At 44.5% G+C, this 21,648-nt stretch overlaps 1 protein-coding gene across 1 annotated transcript; it reads right to left on the reverse strand.

The window, feature by feature from the left end:
* Positions 1-857: 857 nt before the first annotated feature.
* FAM150A (family with sequence similarity 150, member A) lies at positions 858-21,205 on the reverse strand. The gene is made up of 4 exons (XM_012661415.1): positions 21,016-21,205; positions 4,334-4,393; positions 1,990-2,070; positions 858-922 (listed from the first exon to the last, which is right to left on the reverse strand). The coding sequence occupies exons 1-4, from the start codon at positions 21,203-21,205 to the stop codon at positions 858-860; spliced, it is 396 nt and encodes a 131-aa protein (XP_012516869.1).
* Between the last annotated feature and the right edge of the window lie 443 nt (positions 21,206-21,648).

Consider the following 21,648-nt stretch of genomic DNA (forward strand, 5'->3'; position numbering starts at 1 on the left):
GGTAAGGATGCAGAGAAAAGGGTTCCCTTGGGGAACACTCACACATTGTTGGTGGGAATGTAAATTAGTATAGCCACTTTGAATAACAGTATCGAGGTTCCTCAAAAAACTAAAAACAGAACTACCATATGACCCCAAAATCCCACTACTGGGTATTTATCCAAAGAGAGGAAATCAGTATATCAAAGGGATACCTGCAGTCCCATGTTTATTACAGCACTATTCACAAAAGCCAAGATATAGAACAACCTAAATGTTCATCAGCAGGTGAATGGATAAAGAAAATGTGGTGTGTGTATACATATACAATGTGATACAATTCAGTCATAGAAAAGAATGAAATTCTGTCATTCAAGGCAACACGGATGAGTCTGGAAAACATTATGTTAAGTGAAATAAGTTAAGCACAGAAAGATAACTACCACATATCATCATCCGTAAGTAGGAGCTTAAAAAATTTGAGTTCATGGAAGTAGGCAGTAGAATTTCGGGTATTAGAAGCTGGGAAGGGAAGGAGGGAGGAAAGGATGGGGAAAAGTTGGTTAACAGATACAAATTACAGCTAGATAGGAGAAATAAGTTATGGTAGGGTGAGTTCAACACTGTAGGGTGAATATGGTTAACTATAATTTATTATATATTTTCATAAAGCTCAAAGAGAGGATTTTTAATATTTACAACACAAAGAAATGATAAATGTTTAAGCTACATAAGTATCGAAAAGTCATGCCGTACCCCATAAATATGTACAATTATTCTACGTCAACTAAAAAGAAAAATGAAAAATGTAAAAAAAAATTAAACTAAACTATTAAGTAGGATAAGAAAAATAAGTACTCACAGGATAGGTTTTCTAGCTAGGTCTGTGAGCACAGCGGACTCACCGATAATCTTGTTAGCAATCTAGCACACCTTTTGTAATCTAGGAAAAACATTTAAAGGTAAATTACGTATACGGTGCCTATAAATGTGAAAGGAATCATGTTAATTACTGTAACTAATATATATAATGATAGCTACATTTTAATAAGCACCTAACATATCAAATGCTTAACATGGTTTTTACCAATCAATTCTAATAATGCAATCAGGAAGGGGCTATTATAATATTCACTTCAGAGATGAGAAAAGAGTCTCAAAATTTTAATTATCTCATAACTAGTAAACAGTTTGATCCCAAAACTTGCCCTTTCTCCACCATGCTGTGCTATGGTTAGTCGTTTTGCCTTGAATCCAATGTGACTACTTTTCCCTAGTCATTAAATACAAGTTGTTTAAAAAAGTATAACAAATCGGACTCAACATTCTAAATAAAATTAAATATTCCTCAAGATGAGCAATCTAGTTAAAAGGAAAGAAAATTCTTAGAATTGATTTTCTTTAAAAGGAAAGTTGGAGCTTGGAAAGGAATTTAAAAACAACCAATTGAGTTACCACACATAATCATAATTTGAGCACTTTAAATGATAGCACTTAAATATTATATTCTGAATTATTATTAACTCCAGTAACTTAAGTATCCAAAAGAATTCACTAGAGCAACCTTTAAAATACATGCCATCATTACTCAGAAACATCCAGCACCCATTGTATAAATGATGTGATACAAAAGAATATTTACTTTAACATAACTTAGGAGGAAATTTTGACTTGCACTTCATAGTCCTCTTATTTTTTTTCATTTATATGAGAGAGCACTTTATTTATGCTAAGGAATTTGAATAATAATAAAAAGTTTAAATCCTGACAAACATTTTGGTCTTTAAAGAAATCTGGCTATTTTCACATTTGGATATTTTCCCAACTAGAAAGTGCGTTTGCTCCTTAGAGTCTCAACAACATGCACAAACCTTAGGTGCTGTCAGTGTTATAAATAACATCTCATACAATGTTTAGTCTATTACTTCCCACCTGCAGACAACTGAAGTTTAAAATTACATGCATTTATTGGCGAATAAATTTTTTTTATAAAACTGCAAAGTTACTTACAAGCTGGTGTTGAGCAATCCCTGGTATTGTAATAGAGTCGATGGAAGTGTTTGCTACATTCTGCTGGAAATGCGACTGGCCCTAGTGGGCAGGAAAAGAATGCTTGTTATAAACACAGGCGAGCTTTCCGCATAGATTTCCTAGCACTTCGTGGACGGAGATGATGCGGCTGTGGTTTACACCCTTCCGCGCCCTTAGAAGAGCTTGCCCAAGAGCTCTTCCTCCACCGCGGTGTGGGAGGCAGTGAGCTGCGGTCTGTGAAAAATCATCTAAATTCATTCCGCATTCTCAACATCTCACACAATGGAATCTCCGCCGTCAGTAGAACTCTCTAGAATAGTTAGGGGGAAAAAGCTCTAGACAGAAAAAAAAGTCTGTCGAGAGCAAAGTGGATGTGAAGAATAACAATACCCTTCGTTTCTACTTTTTGTTTCCTAGCTTTTTATTTAATAGGAATTAATGTCTATGTTCGAAGACATTCCATCTTCTGATGACAGTGATTTACGTCGTGTCGGTGTCAAGAGGTATTGTAGAGTGTGCGGGGCCTGAGGTTTCCTTTTCTCCCTCCGTAAACCCGGGCCCGTCCACGCTTCCGCCCCTTCCTTCCGAGTCTGCGTCTCAGCCAAGCGCCGCCTGGGGGACGCCCGCGCCTCACCCGGGCTCTCCGCGCCGTCCTCGCCCTCGGCCGCCATTTCGAAGCCGATAAACGAATGTGGCCCTTGGGTTTAATCACGTGGGAAAAGCACGTGGGGAAACCACAGCTTTCCACCCGCGGGTCTGAGACGCGACAGATCGAAGGGTAGCGGGGTGACTAGGGACAGAGGGACAACGGCGATAGGAAATGGGGGGCTGTTGGAAGCGGTGCGGAGATTTGCCGGGCCCTGGGGCAGAGGATGACGTGCAGATCATTCACAGACTTGACGCGAAGAGCCGAAGAGTGTCGCAAGAGGACATGTCACCCGCGCTGCGGCCGTGGCATTTCAAAGTCCGTCTCTTCGCTGTTCAGGAACCTGCTGCTCCCGCGAGCAGCCCGGACGCCTCGGCACGCCGTGCGGGTTCCGCCCCTCCGGGCTGCTGGCCGACCGCGGCGTGGCCACCGGACCCCCGGTCCCGCGGGGACGCGGCGCTGGGGCGGCCGGAGGCTGGGAGCCCGCTCTGCTCCCGGCGCGTGACCGACAGAAGCGCGGACGGAGAACGGCAGGCGGCGCTGGCCTGCGGCCGTCAGCGGCTGGCACGGACGCCGGGGAGACGTTGCTTGCTCCGTCTGCCCGAAGCTGGACAAAATCAAACTAACAAGGAGGGCTCGGTGCTGCGGAAAGCGTGCCAGCTGCTCGTGAACGCCATTCTCCTTCATCAGAAGGGACTGACATTAGTGAAGCTCTGCGGAAAATCCAGGACGTGTCAACGAATCCTGTTATGAAGATGGTTGGCTGATCGAGATGACACTGAGTAACCCTTCAGAACTAGATGAACGGACGAGTGAAGGAGCATCTGAGAAATACGTAAAATCTATTGAGGAGTGAAAATGGAACCCCTAAGTAAACCAGTGTGAAATAACTTAAAAAAAAAAAAGATGTCCACAGTATGACTCCTTCCTACCTTTCCAGCCATGTATGTGCCCAGTGGCCACACACAGCCCTACCTAAACCCACCACCGTCCCTACACACCACCCACTGTCCTTCCCCAAACCACGCCACGTGCCTTTATGCCTTGCTCAGTGGGCTTCTGACCTGAATGCCTTGCTCCTCATGGGGAAGCCCGTACTTATCCCTTAAAGCCCAGCTTCAATTCGTGTTACTACAAGCCTGTCCTGACAGTTCTTGGCTGCATTATTCACTTCCCGTGCATTCCTAAAACTTTGTTTATGCTTCTATTACTTATCAAGATCTGGACTGGGTGCAGTGGTTCACATCTGTAATCCTAGCACTTTGGGAGGCCAAGGCAGGAGGATTCATTGAGCCCAGGAGTTCAAGATCAGCCTGGGCAACATAGCAAGATCTTGTTTCTACAAAAAATTTAAAAATTAGTCAGGTATGGTGGCATAAGCCTGTAGTTCCCGCTACTCAGGAGACTGAGGCAGGAGGATCACTTGAGCCCAGTAGTGGGAGGCTGCAGTGAGCTAGGATGACACCACTGTACTCCAGCCTAGGCAACAGAGTGAGACCCTCTTAAAAAAAAATCGGGTTTACATTAGAATTAATACAAGTTAATAGCATTTGTCCAGCTCCCCAACCAGACTGAGAGCCTCCTACAGACATTGTCATTGTATCCTCAGTGCCTAACATAGTGATCTACACACAAATCTTTTTATTTAATGGAATCACCGATAAATTTTATACTTGCCTGTGAAGTGCTTTATGAATTTGTCTTTGTCTTTTAAGTTCAAATCTCTTGGGAATATTTCTGAAAAGAAAAAGAACTTCAGAATTTCTGGAATGCATTTCCATCATTAACAACATCCTTGTTATGCACTTAATAAAGCACTAAACGCATGAATCCAGGGCAGTTTATGCAGCTGATCCCAGATCTGTGTCTCCAGCTCTGACCAGTTCCTGGGGCTCTGGAACTCCAGCGGAGCTAACTTCTTGCTCTGCTGCTCTCTCAAGGCAACTTACAGGCCTTCCGGAAGTGCACGGATGGAGTGGACGTCTGATTTGCCCTCTGCCTGGACCTATTTCTCTTCCATGTCCTCAGTCTCAGTGAATGGCATCCATCACTCTATGTTCCTTGCTCAGGCCCCAAATCAAGAAGTTATGCTTGACTTCCCCTTTCCCTCACCACTACATCCAGCCTCCAGAAATTATCCAAACGCACGCACTTCTTTCTCCATCCATTAACACAAGGCTGGTCCAAGCCATCGCACTTTTGTGACCACCTCAGCAGCAGCCTTCTAACCCTTCTTCTCCTCCCTATAATCCTTCTTCTCTGCATTAGCCAGAGCAGGCAAATTGCAATGTACTTCAGCTCATGATACGCTCCCACTTAAAAGGCTTTGTGCTTAAAATAAAATAAAATTTAAAAATCGAACTGCATCTCAGACTTTACCTTGTACTCACTAAAAATACATCATCCAGAAAAAGCAATTTATAAAAACAATCAGGAGCGTATGCAACTCTTTTAAAGAGAGAGAAAACTTAAACTTTAATAAAATACCTGGGCAGCAATATTTGTTAGCAGTTACACATTTAAACTTACAATGTTTTTATTACGAAACGACTCATGTGTACATCAAACATAATGTGAATATAACGAGTGAGTGAACATTCGTCTCCCCACTGGTGAGTCTGGGCCCCCGTAGCCCTGTGAGAGCTCAGGGCGCACTCATGCGGGGGCCGCAGGGGTGCGGCGAGGTGGAAGCTCCCCTCCCATTTGACAATGAATAGCTGCATTTTACAATTAAAACTAATCCTGGGAAACAAAAGAGCAGCAAATACGAAAGTATTTCCTCATATAAATCTCTGGTGTTCTCGTCAATAATAGTCCAACTGAACATAGGTCTTTCCCCATCTCTTCCCAGGAACAAAACGTAGCAAATTGGCTTCTGTGGCACTGATTCTGTGTGGCCTTGGGGCCGGTAGCTACAACGACGCTTTCTGAAAGATGAGCCAGCTGAGTGCAGTGGCAGTACCTACCACGGCGAAAGCGCATTCAAAGACTGTATAAATAACTCTATTTCTGAAACCACTTAGACTATAATTCTACTCTGTAGCCCCTGGGACAATGATAACATTCAGGTTTGTAGAGAATTACATATTTTAAGAAAATTGTCCCCTCTTCTCCACCCTGGTAACACGTTTTGTAGCTTTTATCAAAGCAGTTGTCACATCCTGATTAGCATGATAGTGCACTGTGCGCGTCCTGGTGTCCTTGAGAAAAGGGGCGCTGTCTTGTTCACCTGCTATCACCGCAGCGTGAGCAACAGTGCTTCGCTGACAGGGGACCCCCGGCACATGTTCAAGGAATGGAAAGCTGAGAGGGTTCTTAACTTTTAAACAGAAACAGTCAATGTCTCATTTGCATTCAGTGTAGGCCACCAAGACAACCACAATTTTAACACACTTGAGTTTTAATTTCAAGGTACAGCCATATGATGGGAATATAGGAATATATAACAGATTGATTTAACCGAAACAGAGAAGTGATGTCCAAGATGACAACCAACTAATGAGCCAGAGATAACTAGGCAGGAAGAGATGGAACAGGGAAGGGCTGCAGTGTGGTAAAGTATTTGAGGAATATCCAAGTGGCTGAAAGAGAGAGACAGGCTATAGCTGTTCATAAACTTCGTACTTAGTTTTACAGGTGCTGAAAAGTCAAAGAGTTTTAGGCAAGGGAATGGCATAGCTGATCTTCATTTTTTTGTCTTTTTTTTCTTTTTTTTTTTTGCGACAAGGTCTTGCTATGTCACTCAGTCTGGAATGCAATGGCCCGATCACAGCTCACTGCAGCCTCAAACTCCTGGGCTTACACAATCCTCCCACCTTAGCCATTCAAGTAGTTGGGGCTACAGACTCATATCACCATGCCTAGCTAATTTGTTTTTTTGTTTGGGGAGATGAGTGGCATGATCACAGCTCACTGCAGCCTCAAATTCCTGGGCTCAAGAGAGCCTCCTGCCTCAGCCTCCCGAGTAGCTGGGACTACAGGCACACTCCACCATACCCGGCTAATTTTTAAATTTTTATACAGATGGGGTCTCGTTATGTTGCCCAGACTTGTCTCAGAACTCCTGGCCTCAAGCAATCCTCCTGCCTCAACCTCCCAGAGTGAGCCACTGTGCCCAGCCTTATGATAGTTTATGATCCTCACAATATTAAATGAACAACTGGTAAGAGAACTACTCCAAACAACAAAATTAATTAATTGATCTCTGATGGAAAATGGTCTAAGAAAGTAATGTTTGTAATGCTAGAAATGTGAACCACATACATAATTTTAAATATTTTAGTAGGCACATTAAAAAAGTAAAAGGAAGGGTGAATTAATTTAATAATTTACTTTATCTAACCCAATGTATCCAAATTACTACCATTTCAACATGTATTCAATATTTTAAAATTCTAATGAGATATCTTTACATTTTTCATACTAAGCTCTCAAAATGCGGGCTGTATTTTACGCTCTCAGCACTCCTCAGTTTGGCCCGGACACATTTCAACTGCTCGGGAGCCACACGTAGCTGTGGCCGCCGTGCTGGGCAGCACAGTCCACGACGTGCACTTCATCCCTGTGACACACAATGACAGCGCACAGACAATCACGCATTTGGAGGGATTAAAAACAAAGGGGTCTTTATGTAATCCATGATCATTATCCCGGAACAACTTGAATAAACTGGTATCTCAGTCATCCAATTTATAAAACTTTCTAGTTTTTATTTAACCAAAACAGTTGCTATCTGCCACCCTCATCAACTTTAAATTTACAATGTATTTTAAAAGAATAAATTTGCATATATGTGTGTGTATATATGTATATATGTTGGTGTGCTTGTCTCTCGTTCCTATATTCTTGTTAAAAAATGAGTAGAGATCATGCGAAACAATAAAAAACCATAATAGTACAATTAAAAACTAAAATAATAGAAAATGTTTATTGTTTTCTTCTATCTGCATATAACTTTACTATTTTACCATAAAGATAATTTGTTCTGCTATGATTGACTCTTGAAAAGCTGTGTTGATTGACCCTCAGTCTTTGCAGGTACTGTGGACATTATTTTATGTTTTAATCTGTTATCATATTAAGTGCTTAAAATGCTTGCTGCATAGTTCTTTGAGTTATTGTTTATTTTAGTTAAACAGATGACACTATTAATCTCTTTTTCAATATATAAAAACAGTTCTATTTTCAAAAATAAGAGCAATTACCTTTATTACCTCACTGCTGAGAGAATTGCTGGTGGAAAATTTAAGTATTTAGAGAAAAATGAAAATGTATTAAGTATATGGTAGAAAAAGATGTCGACTTTTAAACATATTGAAGCAATACTTTTAAAATACAAAATTAAAAGTATTTAAAATTAAACTGGCATAAAATGTGTATCTTTTTTCCTTACGTAGTTATATTGCATCTATACCAGTAAATAGTTGTAAATGTATAAATATTTATAAAAATATATTTTATATCATGCTTCTATTAGAGATGAAGATATTTAAACAGAGGGATGTATGTGTATAACTTTTTATGAGGCCTAATGTTATTAATATTTAGGCTGCAAATTACACACAAGATAAAAAAGTAAATTCAAACTGACTGCTTATTATCTTCCAAATTTTTGCTATTTAAAATACGTTCCACAGACCAGCAGCATGGAGCTTGTTAGAAATGCAGACCAGGCCGACGCCCGTAGAGTCTGACTTTTTTTTCAGTTGGAACACAGTACACTGGGCATATGCCCGTTTGTATACATATTGTCTGGGACTGCTTTTGAGCTACAGAGACAGAGGTGAGTGTTGTAAGTACTTTCTCACACTTTGGATACAGAGTAAGCACAGATAGGTTCTGCATTGAGAAAAGGCACTATATTGTGTATTCATTTCCTAGAACTGCCATAACAAAGTTCCACAAATTGGATGGCTTTCACCTACAGAAACTTACTGCCTCACAACAAGGAGGCTAGAAGTCTAAAGTCAAGGTGAGGGCAGGGCCCTGCTCTCTCTGCAGGCTCTGAAGAAGGATGCCTCCTTGCGTTTTCCAGTTTCTCGTGGTTGCTGGCAATCCTCGGAGTTCTCTGGCTTGTACGTGCATCACTCCAACCTCTGCCTTCGCCATCCCGTAGAGTTCTGTGTCCAGGTGTCTTCGCATGACCGTCATCTCATTAAGGACACCAGCCATACTGAATTAAGGGCCCACCCACTCTGCTCCAGTATAACCCCATTTTAACTAATTGCATCTGCAATGACTGTATTTCCTAATAAGGTCACATTCTGAGACACTGGAAGACTAAAAACTTAACATATTTTGGGGGAACACAACTCAATTCTTAACATATGGAAATCTGAGTTTATTAAACAAATTGAAATTGATTATTTGCATTATAAAAGTAATTTATTTTCACAATAATTTGTTCAAAATTATTTTTAAACGGCTTAACCAAGATATCAAAAGCATGACATTTACAAAATTTCAATGGGTGCACAACTTTAACATAAATAAATATATTCTGTAATATGAGGTTTCATTGCTATTCCCTGTAAAAGAAATCGGCTAGTCAATTTGGCCAATACAAGTCGCAGAGACCTACCTACAAAGAATATTCTGACTAAAAAACTTCTCAAAATAGAAAATATTTTTAAAACACCACTCACTATAAGTTATTTGTAATAGAATACTTAAAATTGCTTTAGTACTATTATTTAGATTTTTTCTGAGATTTTAAATAGCTTTTTGAAACAATGAATTATTATTTATTTAATTAATTCTCCTCTTTCTCACAAATAGCTTCAAAAGACAGAATTTACACCCCAAAACTAAAAAACAGAATGTTTTAGAAGATCTCAACTGCTTACAGGAGTGATATAGTGTTTTTTAAATACGCTTTTTATCACTGAGCAGTTTCAGAGGTCCGGCAGCAGTGCACACCTAAGCACAGGCACCCCACCTCCTCCCGTCCTGACATCTGACACCAGAATGGCACATGTCCTGCAGCCGCTGAGCCCACACCGACACGTCACTGCTCACTCACGTCCGTACTTCACTCGGATTTCCTCAGTGTTCACTTGATGTCCTTTTTCTGTCTCGGGAGCCCACATCGCACTTAGTTGTCATATCTCCTTAGGCTTCTCTTGGCTGTGACAGTTTCTCGGTCTTTTCTTGTTTTTGATGACTGACAGTTTTGAGGAGTCCTGGTCAAGTATTTTGTAGAATGTCCCTCATTTGAGATTTTTCTGGTATTTTTCTCATGATTAAACTGGGGTTAAGAACACCACGGTAAAGTGCCACTTGTGTCACTTTTATCAAGGGTGTGTGTTATCCATATGGTTTATGATTGTTGATGCTGACCTTGACCCCTGCCAAAGGCAGTGTTTGCGAGGTCTCTGCACTGCGAAGTTGCTCTTTCCCCCCCCAACACTGTTCTCCTGGGAAGGGGGTCACCGTGCTCAGGCCATATGTGACGATCGGGGAGTTGTGCTCCCCTTCCTCGAGGGCATGGTGTCTATGTGCGTTACTTAGAATTCTTCTGCACGGGAGGTTTGTCTTTCCTCCCTCAGTTGTTTATTTATTTATTCAATCATTTATTAATATTTATATCAGTAGGGACTCATGGGTGTTTATTTTACACTTTGGGTTACAAGCTCATACTACTTTCTTTATTTGGTTGCTCAGATGGTTCCAGCTTTGGCCATTGGGAACTGGTTTTGTTGGTTCCTGTGTCCCTTTGACATCTCCCTGTCATTGTGGGGGGTTTTGTTGTCATTTTTATGGCTTTAAATTTTTATCACTTTTTTTTACTGTCTGGCACTGCCGGATGCTCCAGGTTCATCTCATATTATTTCCTGTCCTGGTCCTAGCATCAGGGATTTCTCCAAGGAGCCCTGGAGCCTTTCACAGGAGAACAGTATTAGAAACCAAGATCTGGGCCCTTGGTGTGCTCCTTGCTACTGGGGTGTGGTGACTTCCAGGCCCTTTCAGCTGACGGAGCAAGGAAATATATGTGTGGTGGAAATGAGGAACTTGATTTTTAATACATCCAGTGTTTAAATTATTTCTAAAATCATACTATGGCACTTAATATTTAATAGAATATATTTTTGGAATGTATAGTATCTGTAATATTTCACTGATGATATTACAAGGACCACATAAAAGTCATTTTAAATGATCTGAGCTCAAACATGTAGTTGTATTGACTCATACTCTGCACCCAGCTGTGCCCCTGTCCTGTCCTAAGACCAGACAGCCATGCTTTGCCTTCCCAACCAAAGCAACACTCTGTGTCAGGCCAGACACCTCCAAAGATTCCCTGGGTTTCTTTTGTAAACTGAGGTAGACAAACTAAATAATCTCCAAAGTCCTTCCTACATCCTAAGTTATAAAATACTATGACAAGATTCTAACATTATATTGCTTATTTACCAAAGGACAAAATATTAAATGAGAACAGGGAGGACTGGAAAAAAATACAAAATCATGTTGCAAAGTAACTTTCCTTCTGGTTTTAAACCACAGTCCAATTCATGTTTAATTTAAACTTTAACCATTTCATTCAAAGACTGCTATCATGAAAATGATTTATTCAGTTTCTGGTTTAATCTAATTAATCACCCTCCCAGATTTAAAGTTATCATTTCCATAGACACTTTAAAAGACAAATGAGATTCTTATAAAAATGCTAAAACATTTCAAAAAACAAATAGATGTACAGCATTTTACACTGTGATAACATTTTTGTGTGCAATCAGTTATTAAGAATGACCATCAAATAACAGTAGATTAGTACTAGCGGGAAACACAGGATGCAGCCCTAATGATGTTCTGGATTAGGCAGCCAGAAACCTTATCAACAAACCGAACACAGGATAGCCGCAGAGCGCTCCCAACCCAGGCACACCAGCCCGGAAGCGCAGTCCCCAAGAAGCAAAAACTCCCCTCCGTTGAGACCAGAACTCAGGGACAGAGAGCAGGTCCGAAGGCAGAGCACAGGTTCCTGCAGGAAAGGGTGAAGCTTGAGATTCCTGGAGCGGAGACATTCCGCAGGGAGTGCACGCATGGATCTGAAGGACAAGGAAAAGAAAAGGGAAGGAGACACGTTCTCAGAGGCAGCCGCTGAAGCGAGAGGAGGGCCGGGATCACGCGGGGACCGGCCGGCGGGAGAGGTGCTCGGGGAGAGAAAGGCCGAAGGCCGGAGAAGCCAGAGGACGACGTGAGAGTAACCGTGCAAACACAGGGATCACTTAGAGGACAGGGAGGCGTCGACAGCAGCAGAGCATCCAAGGGACCAGGCAAGGTGGAGACCGACAACTGCCGGGCAGGTCAGCAGAGGTCGCGGCCGCACCGTGGCCGGGAACAGACAACAGGCCAGCGCGCACGCAGGCGAGTGGCAAAGGAGGGCGGATCTCACCCTGTGGGTTGTGTTAATCGTGCCTTTCTATTTTCTTTATTTCTGACATCTGGGCCTTGCTGCCCCTGGAGGGACTGCCCCTCCGGGGGGAGCCGATTCCCACAGAGAGCAGAGGACCACCTGCAAGCTCTCCTTCCATCTGCAAACCAGCCCGACCACAGCCCACTGCCCACTGCCTGCTTACCCGGCTGTCACACTCCAGGCCTGTTCCCTGTTCTAATTACACCAGGGCCAGGGACCAGACAACCCGGGGCGGCCCTCAGTGCCAGAGCCCACTGAAATGATTCAAACCAACCAGTCCTGAGCCTGCCCATCCTCGCTTGCCTCGGCCTGCCCTTGCCCGCGTTCCCCCATCCCTTCTGCCTCCTAAGTGCCCTGGTTCCCACGTGCCCGTGTGGTGTGCTGTGTGTGCTCCCTGTTTTTAGGGACTTGTGAAGATAAACTTCTTCCTTCGAAACATCGCTTCCGTGTCTGTGTTCTCATCATCGCTGATTAAACACATCCCAGGTGCAGTGTAAGGCAGGCGATGACAGATACTGGGAGGAACGGTCGCCTAATCGTATTTGTTTTATATCCTCTAGCAACAGTGCAAAAACATGGTTACAGGAAAGCTCGTATGTCTCCCTGTAAACGTCTATAACAACTTTAACTTCTTCTAAATACATGATGTTGCTTTCTAGATGAGGCAATGGAATTCTTTGTGCAGCAAGAATTTTCCAGTATATTTCAAAATACCTTACCAAGAACATTTCTGAAATGTTCAATTACTACCTGATTACCACATGCCAAAAATTTACCAAAGTAATTTTAAATATTTAATTAGACAGTAAAATAAAATAAGTACTCACAGGAAATATTTTCCTAAGAATGGATACATGTGGTTTAGAAGATCGATGAATAAAGGTCACAAACAGTAATAATACAGTAATACCACTAACCCCAAATTTAATTCATCGACATGTGGGATAAGCAAGTTTACTTCTCATTGTCCACATAACTTAGCCTATGTATAAGGTTTCTTTTCTTTCTTCTGAAGTATCTTTTATTTTCACTCTATGAAGAATTTTTTAAGAAATGGCTATTTTAACACTTCACCAATTAATTTAGTAGTAATGAATAATTATTTAATACAGTAATTAATTTCTATTCTTGCAACTTAAAATTCAGACTATAAATACCGTCCTATGTAAACAAGACTTGGTTTTTAAATCTATTAGGGAACACAGGAGATAGTCACAGCAAAGAGTTACACAAACGGACAGTGTCTCCAATCCAGCGGGTAAGTGGTGTTTTTCCTTTCTTAGCAACAGGCATATATATCTTCTGGCAACCGAAAAATCTCCTATAGGCTGGGTGAGGTGGCTCGCACCTGTAATCTCAGCACTTTGGGAGATGGAGGCAGGAGGATTGCTTGAGGCCAGGAGTCTGAGACCAGACTGAGCAATAGCGAGACCCTCGCCTCTACAAAAAATTAAAAAATTAGCTGGGCATGGTGGTGCATGCCTGTAGTCCCAGCTACATGGGAGGCTGAGGCCAGAGAATTGTTTGGGCCCAGGAGTTTGAGGTTGCTGTGAACTATAATGGGGCCACTGCACTCTAGCCGGGGTGATGGAGCAAGACCTTGTCTCAAAAAAAAAGAAAAAGAAAAAGAAAAACCTCCTATAAATAAGCATAACCAGGTTTGGAGGTGGTCATGACGACATCCCTCTGTCCAGCTTCACCATGGCTGACGCCCGTGCAGTACTTCAACTGTCGGCCCCCGGACCAGGACGCTGCCAGGTGTTCACACACCTCCTCTGCTACTCGATCTTCACCCCATGATGGGGTGAAGCCCCATGACGGCTCTTCCCCAGGGCACAGAAGCGACACCAGAACTCAGAGATGCGCCCTGTGCAGGGTCCACAGCTCTATGGCTACGGCAAACCTAGAACCTCTATTATCTGTCTCATGGAAATGATCACCAGCCAATGTGATACTATTGATAAACTCCTTACAAAACTGTCAGCCAGACATAAAGTGTAACTATAATGTTTGTACCCTCACAATACCCCAGAATAAAAAAAAAAAAGAAAAAAAACTGTCAGCCAGAAATGACTATCTTTCAGGGCTTAAATTTTTTAGTGTTTTCGTTTTCTCATTTTCTCACAAGTAACTACCACTTGTGCTTGCTTCGGCAGCACATATACAAGTAACTACCACTTAACAAAGATAAGACGTTTTCTTTAATAATTGGCTCACATAATTTGCTGTATGTCCACAGAGAAAACATAGCCTGCCAGTGTGAACTAGATGTGTAGACTGATTAAATTATGGATGTAATTAAGTAATTACGGATTCTGTAGAATTTAAGCAAAGCTAAATGCTAATATATTAAATTTGTAAAATATCAGAAGTACAAAATGTTCACAATGGGCACACTCTTCAAGAACAGCATTTAAATTTTAGATGAGTAACTTGCCATTTTACTGAACTTATCTCTAGATAAGTTCTTTTTCCATTGAACAACAGTGTGCGTTTCTCACTAGCAGCTGGTGTGTGATCACTTTGCAGCAACTCTCCTGGGGCAGCCCCGCCCGGCCCCTCAGCCTCCTGGGTCCCTCTTCCTCCTCTCCTTCATTACCTACGGCCGGGCGGCGCTTCTTCCTGGTGTCCCCAGGTGCTGAAGAGGGGCTGGCCTGTGTCCAGTGTCTGAAACAACATTTTTAAAAATGGGCTTTTTGAAAACCTAGTTCTATGAGATGCAAATAATGGTAAAATTTTTAGAAATTTAGATAATACTAATTTACATAAAGTTTCCTTTACTGCAGGACTTCCTTTACTGCCTTGTCTTAGTCTGTTTTGTGTTGCTATAAAGAAATACCTGAGGCTGGGTAACTTGTAGAGAAAAGAGGTTTATTTGGCTGGTGGCTCTGGTGGCTGCAAAGTGAGAGATTGGGCAGCTGTGCAGAGATCACGTGGCCAGAGAGGAGGCAAGGGGGGAGGGGCCAAGCTGTTTTTAACGACCAGCTCTCACAGGGAACTAGTGCTAACTCGCTCGCCTCCCCCACTCACCCAGGGGTGGCACTGGTCTGTTCATGAGGGATCTGCCCCCATGACCCAAACGCCTCCCACTAGGCCCACCTCCAACACTGGGATCAAATCTCAACGTGAGGTTTGGAGGCGACAAACATCGGCACCACAGCATGCTCCTATAACGATTCTCTAAGAAGGGGCTTAATGGCCATGTTCCCAAAGCTGGTAGATCAATGGCGTCTTTTTTCACTGCCCATCTTTAAAGACACACTGGAGCGGATCTACGGAGCTGTGCATGCACGCAAGGATGGCAGAGGGTGGAGAGTGAGCTACTAAAGCAGAAGCGTGGCTAAAGTTGGGAGGGCAGTGGGAACTGTCTCTATCTGGAAAAAACTTTCCAGAAGATTCTGATATGCTGCCTTTCACCTCCCCAATTAAAAAAATCTCTGGTGGTTCCAAAAATGTAATGTACACAAGAATTCTCAAATGCAGATCCACAAGCTACACTCACATAGATTTATTATATCCAGAGCAAAACCCAAGAATTACATTTGACATTCACCTCCCAGTTGGTTCTGAGACATATGATTCCAGGAGCCTCATTTTGAGAACTACCGCTCTAGAAGGTATCGAGGATAGCAAATACTGTACTGTCTAAATAGAACGAGATGCTAAGAAATTAGCTTATGACTCACAATGGTACAAATTGAATAGTAGGATGATAGGTCTGGTTTGGCTTTGGAACAAATAAAAATTCAAATTATTTTAATTTTAAAATTAAAGTTTTTTAAAACTCTCAAAGATTCTTTTTAAAAATTCAGTTCCTTCCAAAAAAAAAAATCTTTCCTAAATGTAAACTTTATACAGTGACTTTGGTAGGCCATGGGGTATTAAAAACTGAGTAACTCTTTTTGAAATGGGATATGGAATTAGAAAAATAAATCGATAAAATACATTTTTTTAAAAACTGAGTAACCCTTACTCCCCAACTTAAAGGGACTTACATTCAAACAGATATAATAATATAAAATCACACTAACATGGGTTACAGTATGAGGAGTGCTGCAGATAGAGAAAATGCCATCTGTGTTCAATGGAGAAAGAAATCAATACTGAAAGGTAATCTAAATAAAAAGACTAACAATAACTGCAAGTAAATCACATTTTAATAAAATTTCATTTTATCTGAAGAAATAAAAAGACTACACATTTCTCAGACATAATATAAATATCATAGCTACTATTTCCTGACAGTTCATGTTGATAGTTGTAGAATTAGAGTTATAACAAATGTCTAAACTCCAGAGCACACTACTTCCCACCGCTGTGATATTTTCTACAATTTTAGACACAGGAGGAAAATGTCACCTGGCCACATTTTTCTATCCTCCTTCTACACAGCAACAAAGATCTTAGAAATTTGCTCTTACACACTGTAGAGTTTATTTTCAACAATAAAACTGAAGGGCAAAGGGGAAAAAAATAACATTTTTAAAACGAATTTTTAAAATTCTAGTTTTCCTAACCAATGTGTGAGTGGAAAGTAGTCTCCTAGGACTGTGTCATTCCAGGGAGAGAGAAGCCCCAGTGGGTGGATGATTCTGTGAACTTCCTGCACAGAATTTCCCCGCTTAGCAGCTCCGTAAACGGGCTCCTGCAAATAGGCAACAATAACTGCCAAAAACACTGTGAATGGACAGTGTCCTTTCAGGTAAGCAGCTCTGGCTACTCATAACGAGTGTTTATGATCATAGCAGCTACCACACCCAACACACTTCTGGCCACAGAACCTGCCAAACATACATAACTTTTCCACCTTGACCTCTTTCCATGCTAACAGTTTGCAGTAAAACAAATAGCTTCAAGTAACTCTGCAAATAAAATATTAAAATGGAAGGTGATGGATATGTTCACTTGTTTGTAGTAATCATTTCCTATGTATATGTATATCAAAACTTCATGTCAGTAAATCTGAATGCTCTAAGACATTTTTCTATATTTTAAAGAAAATCAGAAATAAGAGAGGAAACTCTACTCTGATATCTGTTAAAAGTATTTCCTGTACTAAATTGGAATGTTACAAGGTATGCATGTGGTGTAAATTCAATAGAGATAAAATGACTTATGCTCCATTTACTTGTTATATCTACCGTATCTCTTATCCAAAAGATTTGAAATTGTATCACAATAAAACACACAAATAAATTTAAAAAAAAAACTTCATGTTGCACAACTTAAAGATAAAATATAAAAAAATATTTTTTAAAAGTACTCTTCTATACCCCCTCCTTGGTGATATGCAAAACAGCAAAAACTTATTTTTTTATTATTTATGTGGAAGAAATTGTCACTTACCAGGCATGGCCATCTAAGTGGGCAGATATCACAGTAACAGACTTGCAGAAGAGGGAATGTGGACTGTGCAAATAAAATTCCATTATTACACAAGTCCCTGCAGCTTTCAAGTATATCTGGAGTTTTCTAAAGTTTTGTCAAATTGGAAGGCATATATGTGAAGTGATTTTAGAGTCTGGACATTGCTGAACACAGAAATAACTGCAAAGACATCACAAAGGAAGAGGGCCTGTATGGACAGATAGAATTCCAACAGGCAGAGGTGAGAGAAGCACATTCCAGAAGCCGGCAGAAGAGCACACGCAGTCAGAATGGCACCTGTGAGAGGCAGGTACCGAGCCTGTGACTGGCACAGGCACTTCTGGCAGCCCCTGTGAGCAACACAGAAAGTAGGTGGGACGGTCACAAAGGGATTTGAATGTCCCATCTTCCTTTACAAGGAGGTTAGGACTTTCCTGGAAAATCAAGAGAAGCCACCGCAGATCTGGGACTGGGGAGGGACCAGTCCCACACCATTTACGAAGAATGTTCATTTGCAATTGTTCAGAATAACCCCACACAATGACCTTGACATTCCCTAAGCTCCATGTCAGCAGGTTTTACATTAAAACAACATCAACGAGAACAGCACGAATCTGACTCCAGAAAGTCCACAGAAATAACGTAAATATTTGCAGAAATCTCTTGAAAAGGCAGAGGCAGCAAAGAGGACATGACATGCACCAATGCTTTCCGAAGTCCCCTCACACTTCTGTCTCCCACATTCCACACCAATTTCTTTTCTTCTGTCACAAACTTCTCCAAACCTCTTCCCTACTCCCACCATGGCCCATTCCTCAGCCTTCTGATCTTGCCTTTCTTTCAGTGGGCGAGAGCACCGATCCCCCTTCTTTCCGCAGAGCCTGAGGTGGGAGTCCTCGTTCATTCCATTCTGCTGTGTGATGATCAGAGACAGCAGGTGGGAGCACAGGACAAGAGGGCAGGGGTGAAGCTGGGAACAGCATGCATTTTCAGTCCTCCCCGCAGCGAGACAGAGGGCAGGGGTGCTAACAGTGCTAGGGAGAGGATCAGAAGGTCACTGTAATGCTCAAGCTGGGCTGAACTAGGGTAGTGGGAGGATGACAGAAAGGAAGAATCGGCCGGGCATGGTGGACACCTGCAGTCCCAGCTAATCAGGAGGCCAAGGTGGGAGGATCGCTGGAGCCCAGGAGGTGGAGGCTGTAGTGAGCTACGATGAAGCCACTGCACTGACACTTGAGGCAGGATTTATTAACGAAATTGAGCTCTTCAAGAACAACAGTCAAAAGTGTTGGTTAACTTCATATTCCAAGCCCTTCAGAGTGACCTCAAACGTGTGTCGAATGGCTACACGAATGGACGCACACGTGCATGAACGATGGGTGGAAGGAGAGCCAAGGACGGTGAACCACGAGTGTCTCTGGGACACTAACACGCACCTCCTCCCCTCCCCCACCCCAATCTTGGGGCGTCCTCCCGGCCCTCCTGCCTCAGGCTTTCCTATTTGCTGTACCCTCTGCCTGGCAATGATCCCCCCACCTCCAGCCTCACATCTGCGTTTACTGAAGTTGTCTAACCTGCCGAAAAGGGAGAACGCACAACTGCAGGTGCAGCAAAGATTCCAGAACCCAGAACGGTACGTTAGGTCTGGGTAATAGTGGTTACTATATTGCTACAGAATTCCAGGCACATCTGGCAAGGATGACAGTCCTTGACCTCTAGGACACGGGAGGTATTTCCTCCTCAGCGAACTATAACGCCTGCCACTCCCTGATGTGTCCCACGAGAACACCCAGATAGGTCCTTGTCCTGTCTAGTCTCACGTTCTCATGTCCGTGTTTGTCCCGGAGCCGTGTCCATGTGTTCCATTCACAGGCTCGGGTAGGGATGCAATGAGCCACCTTTCTTCCCCCGTGTGTGAACGAGGTGCAGCAATCGAGATGAGGCCGCAGACTGCTCTAGAAACCAGTGGGCTTCAAGGGCAACCACAGGTCACTGTCAGGCTATGCTGTTTTTTTAAAACTTCAGATTGTTGTCGCTTTGATGTTAACATTTAATAAAATGTTCTGTTCTATCCCTGGTAACTCACTTCAGTGAGTCTCCACTGTCTTTGAACCGCAGAGAAACTATCTGTCCAACTTAAGTGAAACCGAGGGTCTGAATTAGCGTGTTACCATAAATGTTTCTGTAGTTTGAGACTTTCTCCTACCCTTTCACATTACGAAGTGGCATTTCATTTTCTGAGATAAATACTTGGGCTGACAGTAACTTAAGTCAAGGTGCATGACCAGTGCGGCCCCATCGCTGCATCCACAGCTGTGGTCGCGGTCCGGCCCCACCCCGGCTCCGCACTGGCGGGCGGGGGACGGAAAGATCTACCCGCTTCCTCCCCGCACCGCCGGCGCCCTCCCCGCCCCTCCCTGCCCTGCCCACTCAGTGCGGTGAGCACGCGCCTCCCCGCGCACCCCGCCTGCTCTTCTGGGGAGCCCCGCGCCCGCCCTGAGTAGCTTCATCAACTCCGTGAAAATCCGTGGAATGAATGAGCATATTTTTATGTCGTGACTATTATGCAAGAAAAACGATACTGAGAAATCCCTCTTTTCTTTCTGAGAAGTGACGCACGCAGCGGAAGAGGCCTTCCAAGCCGTGGCGACAGCCAGGCGGAAGCTGGGGGCATCCCGCGGCGCCCCCGGGGTGTGTCCTCGCACCCAGGCGGCGAAGGCCACCGAGTAGCCCTCGAGCCTTCTGCGCCCAGGCTGAGCCAGCAGCTCCCCCTCGCGCTGTTTCTGCAGGGTCTGAACACCCGTCGGGCAGCTTCTCTCTTCCGCCCGCCCTGCCCTCCTTCCCGCCCGGCTGCCCGCCGCCCCCGAGCGCCTTTCCCTGAGCGCGTCACCTTCCTCCGCGCTCGCGCGACTTCTCTACCTTGGGCGTCTCACGACCCTGCACAGCGGCTCCTTGCTCCGCTTGCTCGGTCCTCCCACCTCCCTTGGGCATCTAAGTAGCAGGAACCTGAGTGTCAAAGGTTCTGCGAAGCCGGCAGCGGCTGCCCCTTCTAACCTGACCTAGGAAAGGTCCGAGTTAACTGGCCCACCGCGGCCTGCGAAATCCGCCGTGTGTCGCCATTCCCTGAGGCCAGCGCAAGGCGGGAGCAAACGGGGTTCCTGAGAGAGTTCGGGTGTCAGAGGGCGGTAATGCTAGATAATTCTCAAAACTCCGGAAGGCCCAGAAACGAGGCGCCAACAGGCACACAAGCTGTCCGCTGTCCCTGGGCGGGTGGGCGGAAACCCACGTCTTTCGGCTGCTCCGCCAGTTTGTTTCCAGGCAGAATTCCCACGCCTGGGAAGGGGCACGGAAAGCTGGTTCCTTTGCCAGCGGATTTTGTTATTTAAATCCCAACCGTGGCCAATCTAATAAACTCATCACCTCTTTCCCCGAGAGCCGGGACTCTGCAGAGATGTCCCGTTGTCTGCGGTGCTTAACCCCGCTTCCCAGAGCGAGCGGCGCGCGGGCGCCGAGGGTCACCCACTGAGACCCAGGCCAGCGCCCAAGACGGGCGGGCTGGGACGGGGCGTTTTACCTGCGCTCCTGACGGCGCTGGGAGCTGGGCGGGCCGCGGCCGCAGGCAGGAAAAGCAACGGCTTCGACTCCCTGTCGGCGACCCGGGCTCCCCTACGCCCCCGGGGCCTTCCGTGGATCCCGTGAGGGGACAAAGCCAGGGCCAGCAGGAGGAGCGCGGGCAGCGGGGCACCTGGCCTGGCCGGGCGCATGTCCGCGTGCCTGGAGGAGAGCGGGAGGCTCAGGGCGGATCCCCGGCGGGTCCGGAGGGTCTGCAGCCCAGGAGAGGGACGGGGGGTCGGTCGCAGTTGCGGGCTGGCAGGAGTCCTCACGGCCCGCCTGTCCTTGTCTGCGTCCGGGGGCGTCGGGCTGCAGCTGCACTGAGACTCAGCCCGAGCGCGCAGGAGCCGGTGCGCTGGGGGCGTGGGCGGGCTCGGGAGGCGGGGCGGTGTCTGGGGACCCCGGGGTCGTCCCACCGGCCGAGGGCGTGTCTCAGCGCTCAGACCCTCGATGTCCGCGCTGGCTCCCCTGGCGGATACCAGCCTCAGGCTCGGCCTGGTCTTCGGGCTCCCCACAGAACGCCTCCGCGGGGTCCCGGGCACTGCGCTCGGATTAGGGGACCCCGCCGCATCGCGCCCGCCCCGCCCCAGCTTTA

This window comes from Propithecus coquereli, unplaced genomic scaffold (assembly GCF_000956105.1).
Source record: "Propithecus coquereli isolate 6110/MARCELLA unplaced genomic scaffold, Pcoq_1.0 Scaffold71, whole genome shotgun sequence".
Lineage (NCBI taxonomy): Eukaryota > Metazoa > Chordata > Mammalia > Primates > Indriidae > Propithecus > Propithecus coquereli.